The 12,137-nt window shown below is 35.1% G+C and overlaps 1 protein-coding gene across 8 annotated transcripts in view; it reads right to left on the reverse strand.

Annotated features, from left to right (window-relative positions):
- The window catches only part of heph (polypyrimidine tract-binding protein 1 heph), an 862,450-nt gene that overhangs the window by 510,070 nt on the left and 340,243 nt on the right, over nt 1–12,137 (reverse strand). For 2 of the 8 annotated variants that reach the window (XM_074175756.1, XM_074175755.1), the window contains exon 3: nt 8,013–8,051. The exons of the other annotated variants lie outside the window; for them this stretch is intronic. In XM_074175756.1, the coding sequence (XP_074031857.1) occupies nt 8,013–8,051 (39 nt within the window). The remainder of the gene's footprint in view (nt 1–8,012; nt 8,052–12,137) is intronic. 8 annotated transcript variants of the gene reach the window in all.

Consider the following 12,137-nt stretch of genomic DNA (forward strand, 5'->3'; position numbering starts at 1 on the left):
AGAACTCTTCATATTTCTGGATTGCGTTATTCCAAATATGGGTGACATACGATAGATGGTAGCCTGTTGATATGTGTTTTCGAAAGCCATATTGATGATCGCTCAAGATGTGAAGTCTTCCAAATATTCAAGGATATGGCGATTCTTGATATCACTTTGTGTATTTTAAAAAAGGAAACAAATTGCCCTAAATTGACAAATACCAAAAATGCCTCGAAACAAATCATATTACCGTTGAACATACGTACTAAAACCACTCCGAATACGATTTCCACCTTAAAGCTAAGTATCTTATTGGGTGACATTCAATGCCTCATCCTGAAAAGGACTCTTTTCTCCGTCCCGTTAGGTAATTTAATCCACCCTCGTCGAGAGAGAATTTTCTCTTCAACATTAGCATGTGGGTACGGAATACGATTGATTTCGTTTCTGTGTGCTTTTATTCGGCAAATATTCCAATTTTTTTCAGACGGTAGAGAGGCTCCGCGTATATAGAGCACTGAATAAATTACTGCGTCTTCAATTCGAGAAGGTTCTTTTCATCGGATGATTATTTGAAAGGCAAGATGGGTATTTTGCGATGTTTCGGATAATGTATGTCGATTCGAAGTTATAAACGTATTTATTCGTATACGATTTAGTGGAGACAAAATGAGTATAGAATGTGCAAGTTTTCAAGAAGAAACCAAATATTTGCTTCTGTTGTCACTTTGCCAGAGTGCTGAAATATTGGAAAGGCTAATATTATTTAAATCATGGAATTGCATACATTTCTAACGATTGAACTAGTGAATTCGCGACATATTTATGGAGTACGTAGTGAAACTTTTCACATAAAAACAAATATATCATGGATCTTGCCAAAAATGTTGCATCACAAACCCTAGAATCATCATATATTAATCGTGCAGTAAAAGATAAAGAATTTATAGGTATTTTTGTGGTGTCTAATTTTAAAAAATATGCATCCACAGTATGCAGCAACATTGTAAATAAATAACGTAGTTAAAAACATAAAATGAAACTGTTTGATTTCTTCTGCCAAATAGTCACACGGCTAAGATTTTAAATAATATAGTTTTTATGAAAAAGCTCGGTATATAAATTAGAAGTAAACGAGATGTTGCCAAGAAATTCTGAAATATTAGAGTTTATAGCGCAATTATAAATATTATGTGTGTCAAGAACAGATTTATGCATTTGAATTGAAGGGGTTATATTTTAAGGAGTGATTAATTTTTGGGAATGAAAGTTTTTGGCTTTCTACTACTCCATCTTGATACAAAAAAAGGATGAGGGAATCTTCCAAAGAAAGGAAGGAAGTAATCAATTTGAGAATAAGTAACTCGATACATGGATGTGTAAGTAGATCAGGCAAAGAAGTAACTTTCAGACACAAACTGAAAGAAAGTCCTCCTTAAACAGCTACTTTCATATAGACATTGAATTATACGAAAGAAAAAAAATTCTTTCGGAACAAATACTTCTATATGAACACTGAATTATACAGAAGATATACTTTTCTCTACTCAGTTTGTATTTCAAACATTCGTTGTGGAATAAAAATCAGATATCATTCACATGAGTTCTACTTTAAATGAATGGTGATAAATTGCACTTACATGGAACACTGTCACCATCACTGGTATACACCGATGTTTCGCCTTAAGACACTTGCCACAAGGCTCTTCAGTACCAAATTGGATAACATTATAGAAAATACACACAGTTCATTCATGAATTACGATTTTTAATGTCATGGAATAAGCTTGATCTGCTTATGTCATCGATGACATCGTAATTTCATTCATTCACCTATTTGATTTAATCCCAGCCAAGAGGAATCTTATTTGAATTGAAGGGGTTATATTTTTAGGAGTGATTGATTTTTGGGAAAGAAAGTTTTTGGCTTTCTACTACTCCATCTTGATACAAAAAACAAGGATGAGGGAATCTTCCAAGGAAAGGAAGGAAGTAATCAATTTTGAAATAAATAACTCTATACATGGATGTGTAGATCATGCAAAGAAGTAACTTTCAGACACAAACTGAAAGAAAGCTCTCCTGAAACAGCTACTTTCATATAAACATTGAATTACACGAAAGAAAAAATTCTTTCGAAACAAATACTTCTATATGAACACTGAATTATACAGAAAATACTTTTCTCTACTCAGTTTGTATTTCAAACATTCGTTGTGGAATAAAAATCAGATATCATTCACATGAGTTCTACTTTAAATGAATGGTAATAAATTGAACTTACATGGAACACTGTCACCCTCACTGATATACACCGATGTTTCGCCTTAAGACACTTGCCACAAGGCTCTTCAGTACCAAATTGGAATAAGCTTGATCTGCTTATGTCATCGATGACATCGTAATGTCATTCATTCACCTATTTGATTTAATCCCAGCCAAGAGGAATCTTATTTGAATTGAAGGGGCTATATTTTTAGGGGTGATTAATTTTTGGGAAAGAAAGTTTTTGACTTTCTACTGCTCCATCTTGATACAAAAAACAAGGATGAGGGAATCTTCCATGTTCATATTATGATTTAATTTGAAAAATTATATACGGAAAAGCCTAAAGAACAGTTATGTAAGAGTGAAGCAAATAAAGTGCTTACTTGGAACATGGATTTGAAGCTTTATAACTCCTATTTAATTATATGCGAGCGCTTTCGACAGCGCTCACAACTATTTTGTAGTAGTTGAGGATATTGACATTATATTCTAGGATTGTGAAGCATTTGTCAGAAGCTTCAAAAATATGTGCCACAAGACTTCCCTTTCCATTCAATTTTTTTTTCAGATGGCGCTCAGTCGCCATCTTGAAAGTTTCATCTGTCAATTTCATTTCAAAATAAAGTATTCATGCATTAATTTAATTATCTCAAATTTCTATTTTTTGAGTTTACTTGTTCAAAAAATAAAGGGGGGGGGACATTAAAGAAATACACTCTATGTACGTGAGCGTATAACAGTTTGAGCACCTACTTGAAATAAAATTAGTTATGAATTATTATTGGTTCTTTTCTTTCGTCAAACAAATTGTAGGTTTGAATTGAAAGGGATTAATTTTTTGGGGAAAAAAAGTGTTTTCTTTTTAATTTTTTTTCAAGGACAAAACATAAGCACTACAGGAAAATCTTTAGGGTGCTCTAAGAGCGGTGCCTGTGCGAAAATGGTGATTCATATTGGATTTGAATCGCTGGAGATTAAATCAATTTGGAAAAACGTTGCCAAGAAGTTTATTCCACATAAACGCAGTTCTCCAAATGGAAAAGTTGTCAAACAGTAAGTTCGTGGTGTACTGAGTTGAACCTCAAAACGTTGAGCAGCCACACTGCGTCGCGTATTTCTGATAAGTACTGCTCTTGGTGCCAAGTCATTTGAACACTTCCCGTGAAAGTATGTATAGATGAGAGACAAATATCTGACCTTTCTTCGATGTTCCATGCTATCAAGGTTGCAAGTGATGTTCGCGTATCCAATCGAACGGATGGCTCTTTTTTGGATGGAATCCAGCAGCTTCAGGGTACATACATGAGAACAATACTCCAAAGAAGGTCTGATCTGAGCTATATGAAGCATCAAAAGTTGCTGAGATGTGTACAGTTTTCTGATTCGAAACACGTGTTCCAAGCTTTTGAGAAGCGGTTTTTGCAATTCCAGCGACACGATTGTGTCCATTTTAATCCCCAACAAACTTATCGAAGCAGAAGTTGGAATTGTTTTTGTGGCATTGAATTGAACCTGGTTACTTTCATTCCAATCAAAATTACTTATAGATCCTTATTAAAATATGCAACCTCCTGCTGTCGGTAAAGATGTGCATCCACCGCAGATGTCCAGGAATCCAAATGAAATAATGAAACAAGTGTGCTGTCGTCAGCAAAGTGATATATTGGATTCTTGTTTCTTTCCAATATATAATAGAAAGATGGTTGGAGTCAATACAGACCCCTGGGGAACACCAGCATTGATGGTAAATATATTCGAGAAATATCCGTCGACGGCCACTTGCAGGGAACGTTCTTCTCCAAATGAATTCAATTTTCAGACATTCAAATCCAACGTGAATCGCAAATCTCGCACCCTTCTTAGAGCGCCTCAGAAATTTTCCTGTAGTGCTTGTGTTTTACCTTTAAAAAATGAGATATTAATTTTTGGTAAAGAAAAGTTTTGACTTTCTGCTATTCCATCTTGATACAAAATGAAGTGTAAATCTTCCAAAGAAAGGAAGGAAGTGAAATTTCACCTCTTTAATTTACGATATTGTTTAGTGTATCAATAATTGTGAATGATATCTGATTCAATTCTATGAATACAATACAAACTGAATAAAAAAAGTGTTTTTTGGATAATTCAGTGTTCATATAAAAATATTGGTTTGAAAGAATTTTTTTGTGTAATTCATTCTTTATATGAAAGTAGCTGTTTCGAGGGGGCTTTTCTATGAGTTTTTGTCTGAAAGTTAGGTTAGGCTAGGTCCAAAGTGAGTGGGTCTATTCGACCCTCCGCCGCAACCCGCAAGGGTTCATTGTGGCTCACACCTTTCCACACTCGACCAAATAAACCCCGCTTCTCATCGAAGTCGATTAGTTTGTATGGTGAATGGTCTTTCAGGTCAGATGGTAAGAGTACGGCTCTGCCCAACTCTAAAAACCTGATTCGGTCCCCAGCGGCGCAGGGACAAAGTATGTGCTCTGCTGTTTCATCATTTTCCAAACAGAGGCGACACACAGTGTCTTCCGACAGTCTGAGTCGCTGCACATGATGATTCAAATGACAATGACCTGTAAGAAGACCTGTTAGACATCGTAGTTCATCCCTACTGTAGTCCAACAACTGTTTGGTATCAAGCTTGAAAGGGTGAATACATGCCTTGAAGTGAGCCAATCCTGAAAGATTCTGCCAGAAGTCCATAAATTTTCCTGCCATCTAGGTGTTCAATGTTTGTTTGGCAAAGCCTAAAGCGATGGCAATGACAGATTATGGTCCGATGAAGCTGCTTGCAGCACCCTCCTTTGCAAGGAAGTCAGCAGCCACATTGCCTTCCAGGCCAGTATGGCCAGGAATTCAGATCAGAGACAATCTGTTAAGTCTTCCTATCGAGTAGAGTCGTTTTCGGCAATTTGCTACCAATTTAGACGTTGCTCGATAGGAGCCAATAGCTTCCAACGCCGCTTGACTGTCCGAGAATATTTTTATTGACTTGTGTATGAGGTTGGATTCTTCCAATCTCTCCGCACATAATTCAAAATTTCTGCTTAGAATGCAGTCGCATAGGTTCCTAGGCAGGTTAATATCTCTGTCGTGGGTCTGTGACTGAAAACACCTGTACCAGAACCGGAAGGTGTTTTTGATCCATCTGTGAACCAACAACTATCTGCTCTTAATATTTCCTTGTCCCGGAGGATCCAGTCATTTCTACTCGGGAATAGTACTTTATAAGGCAGTTCGTAAGTTGACAGTTGGAGTCATAAAGTCTGAGGTCATTTCCAGAATGCTGTGATTTCCAGTGTCAACCAAAATCTGTTGCACTCTGCACTACATTGATTTGTGCAATTGACAGTCCATCTAGCCTCTCTCCCCAGAAAAATGTGGAGAGGAGGTAGATCTAGAAGGATCTCCAAGATCGCTGATGGTGTGGTACTGATGGCACCACTGATAGCCAGACAATCCTGTATCTGTTAGCTAGAGAGCTTCGCCTGGGCCGTTTTCTGTAAAGCCTCCGGCCACCAGGCAATTGCACCATAAGTGATCATTGGTGATCTCCATAAGTGATCATAAATCCCAATTGATTTATGTGATGATTTACCACAAATACTTCGACATATCCATAGGGACCGTCTGGCTTTGTGTAAAACTTTTTGTAAGTGAGCATTTCAGGTGAGTTTTTTATCAAGGACAATGCCAAGATATTTCACCTCCGTTATAAATGGAATTACCTCACTATTGAGGGAAAGTGGCGTGTAACATATAAAACCGGCAAAACCTCGGTTGAGAAACGCACGATCACGATGCACACATAAAATCCGAGTTTGTTCAAATATCCTGCATACAAAAACTTCCATCTCTTGGTAACTAGCCCTTTACTGCTTATGACTCAGAGAAAACTTCCCTTTGAATATTTCTTTTATGCGCCGACGTTCCGAAGAATCACCGAACACATCCATCATACCTATTGTTCGAAGCGTTTGTTATTGAAAATGTGGAAAATTTTCCGTGGAAAACTCAACGTCAAATCCCTCAAGTCTTTTCTGCAAATACGCAGCGATATTTTTCTTGCGTCGTTGACATATTTTATGCTTGCAAGAAAGCTAAATATTAGAATATTTCAGTCGTATCTGGACATATATCTGCAAATACTCCAGTTGAGAGTTTTTCTCCAAGGATAACGATATATGGGAAAGATATCGCATAAACGAGAGAAGTACACAATTCAATTCCGCCGAGAAGAATGAAGGTCATAGGAGACAGTTACATAAGAATGCCAAAAGAGAAATAATTGGGATCTAACAAAAAACTCGTCAGTATTGGAGTTGAAATGACTGGAGAACAGTGTTTTGCTTTCAATTCAATATCTGAATGAGGACACTGTTTTGTTTTTTATCTGCAATCCATATGTACAATACACCATTGGAGCCGAATAAAGCGTATTTTCAATGAAGTGAATAATATATAGTTAATGAAAAGTCTATCGGATATAATTCAATGTCCAACGTGGTATAAACCGGAAAAGAAGATGCTTTGTGTCAGACATTCACCAGGTTCAACTGTAAACGAACGTTGGAAGAGATGAATGTTTCGAAATTCCGAAATTTATTCTCGAAATATTTCTATACGTATTTACGATGTTTGTTCATTTCATTCATCAATTTTTATTTTGTTCCTTCGAAGTAGTCCCCTTCAGACGTCACTAAACTCTCTCAGCGATTCAGTTTGTATCTCCCCAATCATCCCAAAACGCCGTTCTTTCATGGGTCTCTTCAATCTTAGGAACAGGAGAAAGTCGCAGAGGGCCAAATCTGGCGAATACAATGGCTGAGGCATGACCAAAAAATGACGAGTGAAAAAAAAAGTGAGCATTATCGTGATGCAAAAGTTGTGAACTTTAAGATAATACTGACGCACTACTCCTGATGCACTAACGCCACGGTAATCGAAGGACACAGTGAGAAAAAACTTCACATTTGATGGAACTAGGCGTGCTTTTTTATATTAGCTCTCCTGGACTCGTCCATTGGGACGATTGGACTTTTGGTTTTGATGTCATAACCATATAGGTACCCATGATTTGTCACCAGTTATGACTATTACTGGAGTTTTTTCCCAACACCAAATCGTTATTTTTAACACCTCGACACGTGTTTCGATCACCAAGTGATCATCTTCAAAGAGGGAGATTAAAACAGTTTTAATCTTCCTCTTCAAAGATGATCACTTGGTGATCGAAACACGTGTCGAGGTGTTAACAATAACGATTTGGTGTTGGGAAAAAAACTCCAGTAATATTCATTACTACACCAAAGGTTCCAAACAGTGCATCATAAGTACCAGTTATGACCCTTTTGAGCAAATCTAGATCCCTATTGACGTCATTTTTGGAATGAACTTAGCTGTCACACGCTTTATGCTTCCAAAAAAATGACATGGCGTGGGCCATTTTCTTTCTCGACAGTTACATCGGTTGTTAATGTGCTGGGGCGTCCTGACCTTCTGTGAGAACCACTTGTTAACATTTTTCTGACTCAGAGTACAATCACCGTATGGCACCGTCAACGAGTGTACCAACAAGAAAAAATTTGAAAAAACGCGTTTATAATGTACATAGCCCGCTAAATTTAAAGATTTACCTCAATTTTTGAAGTCCTCTATTTCGACTCCATACAGTAATCAGACATATTTTGGTCTATAAAAAATTATTGAGACAGAAATTGGATTCTGAACACATGTCTGGAGAGAAATGATTTATGAAAAAAATAAAAATGCATTCTTACCACTTGCTTGAACAGGACGAGAATGAGACTCTCTCTTACCTGAAACAAAAAATTTTATATTCTTAATCGAGTATGTAATTCAATAATTGAAACCAAATAATTTAATTTCATATACACAATGTGACAGGTATATAGTGTTTTAAAATTTGTAATGTTTTTTGATAATTCATAGTTTACAACAAATTACTAAAGTTGGGTATAGTTGTGAAAAGTCAACACAAAGCTGTATAATTTCTGGAGCTCTTGTTCAACATCAATCCAATTTTTAATGTAAATGAGAACTTTCAAATTGTTAGTCAATTAACGATAGACGAATTCTCTAAAAGATCAATCGAAAAAATTCATCGAATCGAAACTAATAAAGATAAAGATGAAGCTGCGGCGGTAGACATTTTGTTCGAACATTTTTTGCATGGAAATACTACGACCAAGCGTAAAACGAACGGTAGCGCTTTTATTTTTCACCTCAAAATTCATTAGTTTTGTGAATGCTATGGCCGAACGTGAACAGTATAGTTAGTGGTTTCAATTCAACTTGAATATCACTAATATAAATATTACGACTACGCCTCCAAATTGGAAAATATTCAAGTTAATTGCATTTTCTAGTGTTTCAGAAATAATTCCTGAATTAGGAGATTTGCGTAAAAATTGTGATTTGCTAGTTTTTCCAAAGCAAACAAAAAAGCTCTTGAATGTCATTTGTTTATTTCCAATTCTTCGGGAAATATGAAGGGAATTGTCAGAAATAATTTTGAGGTATTAATCCCTACACTATGCCTTTTACGAGAAAAACTTATATGACCTTGTCTATGGGACTTGTTGGATGAACATATGGAAATTTTGAATATTTGCACTACTTTGTACGCAAAATGAGATTTGATTAAATTTCCAAATCTAAAAATTACGGAAAAAGTATACTGAGGTATTTTGTTAATCTCCTTGTGTTTCAACTTGTCTCCCGTCCACAAAAAATTAGAAATTTTTTAATTATTTCCGAATTATTATGAATGTGATGATGATTGAGAGGTACAACATTGCTCTTTGACTTTTTCCGTCGTCTCTGAAATACATTTTCGCGATATTTTCCGTATATACTATTGAAATTACAGAAAAATCGTATAAAACATTTTTGGTAGAATTCACTACAGTGTATAACTCTTCAATTTGAAATTTTCTGATACCTCTTTCTGTTTTAAGATATTTTGTCGGAAAAATCGACGGTTTTTGGAAACTAGATGAGTGGAGATGTCTTTCTTCGGAAGTATTGGTGAGCTATTCTTTTTCGGACGACAGTCAGATAAAAGAACAATGAGACGACACAAAGGTCGAAAAAATTACTAATCCGAAAGATCGTAGCATAACTTGATAAAACGTTCATAACATTCAAAAAGAAGTATATTCACTTTCCTCATCCATTTTCACAAAAAAATTAAATCACTCGAGAGGCTACACCAATCAAATTCAATGATAATATTATTTGTTAAGCGTCGAATAAAGGTTTTCATGGTTTTTAAAGTAAACAAACTCTAATGAACGAATTTCATTCAGACCATTTCTATAGAATATTGCGTAGTAGTTTAAAAACATTTGAATTTATTTGGACGTGACTATTTACAGGACTTGAATATTAAAAATCCATGATTGATTTCAACCTAATATAAAAATCATGAAAACAATATAGTTTTGATAATCATTGACAAATATAACAACGTTATTAATAATTATTTATATTTTTCATGTTGTGTATCCACTTGAGTTTTTCGTTTCGAATATTTTGAAACTATAATATTGGTATGTTTTCGAATATTAAATCATTCATGAATGTTGAAATGTATTACTACTTGTTGATTTATAAATTTTTCAAAGACCGAAATATTTCCCATATAATTAAGGAAATTATCGTTTGATATCTTTGTCCAGACCCATCTGTTACGCATCTGTTCAGCAAGGGATGCAGAAACCCTTGCGAGATGAATTGCGAGATGAACGACCATCAACACTTCAAAATCGATATTTCAGTAGGCAAGAGCTCAGACGTTGTTCTACAGTTAAGGATGTTATTTTTGCTATACGACATTTTTGTATCATTATGCAATGATGCTCAACGGTACCTTGTCAAACTTTCAAAATATTAAGCATGGCGTTACGCGATGGTCTGTTTTGAGCCTGGTATTATTTGTCATTTATGTGAATGACTTGTGCAAATATATGATGCCGTTCAAATCGGTTCTCTTTGCGGACGACACCACTTTCATTCTGTCGGATAAAAATAATGATATGTTACAGTCTCATCTCGACGAGGTATCTAATAGTGCTAATTATTGGTTTCTATCTAATAAGCTGAAACTGAATGGTCAGAAGACACAATACTTCCAGGTTTCTGCTAATAATCAAATTATCTCCAATTGTGAAACTAATAGAGTTAAGTTACTGGGCATTACATTAGACAATATACCCAACTGGTCTGCACTCAACTAAAGAGAAAACTCTCGGGTTCTCTATTTGTTCTTGGCCAATTGACGTACATCACTAGTGCAAATATATTGAGATCCTTATATTTTTCACTGTTTCACTTCCATATTAGTTATGGTGTACAACTTTGGGAAAATTCATGTCACTCCATTCAAATATTTAGGATGCAAAAGAAGGCATTGAGAGTGCTGGCTAATATTGGATACAGGGATCTCTGTCAAGAGTATTGAAAAAAAACTCAGGATTATGTCATTGCCAACTTCTTTTCTTTATTACGTTTTGATTGAAATCCATAAGAAAAAACCATCCTTGGCGAAACAATGTCATATCCACGAACATAACACATGAAACGCTCACCACATTAGAATAAATCAATTTCGTCTTCACTTATCGCAAAAAAATTCCATAGATTACTCTCTGCACAATATTTTGCCCCAATATTTCAAGGAGCTCAGTCTGATACTTACAAGAGAACATTGAAAAGTTGTTTATTGAGGCATTGCCTCTATTCTGTCGATGACTTCAGAACACATTACTTCTTTTTGATTTTCAAAGTTTTTACATATATGATTGTTGTTATTTACTTGTAAATTTTAACTTGTAAATTTTAAATATAAAGCCAAACATGACTTGCTACAAACATATTGTATTATGTAACGTAGTGAAATAAATATCTTTGATACAATTTTTTCGAAACATTAGAAATAATACTGAAACACCAGTTTAAAAATATTTTTAAATGTAATCATCAATTCAACAGATCAGTTTGGGTTCCGACAATTATAGTAGGTAATTGTGGGTAAAATCGAGTTTGGGGTACCACAAAATTCAGTCCTGGGACCACTTGTTTAGCTATTTAAATACATCCATTCTATTACAGTGATATGCAGACGATGTGACACTGATTCAGACCCTGAAATACGTACAAGATGATTTGTGAGTGGAAAAATTGTGGGAATTGATGCGAATCACTATTATAAAAATTACCATTTGTATGCCGATTACAGAATGGACAAACGAAATTAGAAAAACACAGAACGAGTACTTGTAAAAACGACTGGAATACAAAAAATATGATATTGTGCATGAGTTATAAAAAAACTCAGTACCTCTTCTTCTGGTGGCAGATTTACAATGAATAATATTTACAACATCCAAAGATATGACATCAAGAAAACGGTTATCAAGGAAATAGCCGAAAGTAACAGGTATCCTTCAGACATAATCTATAATTAGAAAACGAAAATAGTGAGAGTGCCTTTGTGAATTCTCAATTCATAAAAAATATGAAGACTTGATGTTCATAATTCTCACATTAGAAACAGAATATGCCACTGGTTTCATCCGGATATTTGGACTACCTTAGCTTTAAAAACTGCTCCCATAATTTGATGGGCAACCCGAAAGACAGAATGATGGAAACGAAAAAGTCGGAGATTCAAGATGTGAGATTTGCGACAAAAAAATGTATGTTGCTAAAACGTCACGCTATATAATAACTCGTTTCACATATTCGGTTATATAGATCAGAGAAGTCTAGTGTCGCTTAAAATTTATTGGAGAACGGCTACAGAATATATCTACAGTTTATTTTACAGACTTCCATTGTCTAATATAATATAAATTGATTTGGCAATGGCATAATCCTGA

Source organism: Leptinotarsa decemlineata, unplaced genomic scaffold, assembly GCF_025532065.1.
Source record: "Leptinotarsa decemlineata unplaced genomic scaffold, Ldec_3_MD MMD2_tig00001064_RagTag_RagTag, whole genome shotgun sequence".
Classification (NCBI taxonomy): Eukaryota; Metazoa; Arthropoda; class Insecta; order Coleoptera; family Chrysomelidae; genus Leptinotarsa; species Leptinotarsa decemlineata.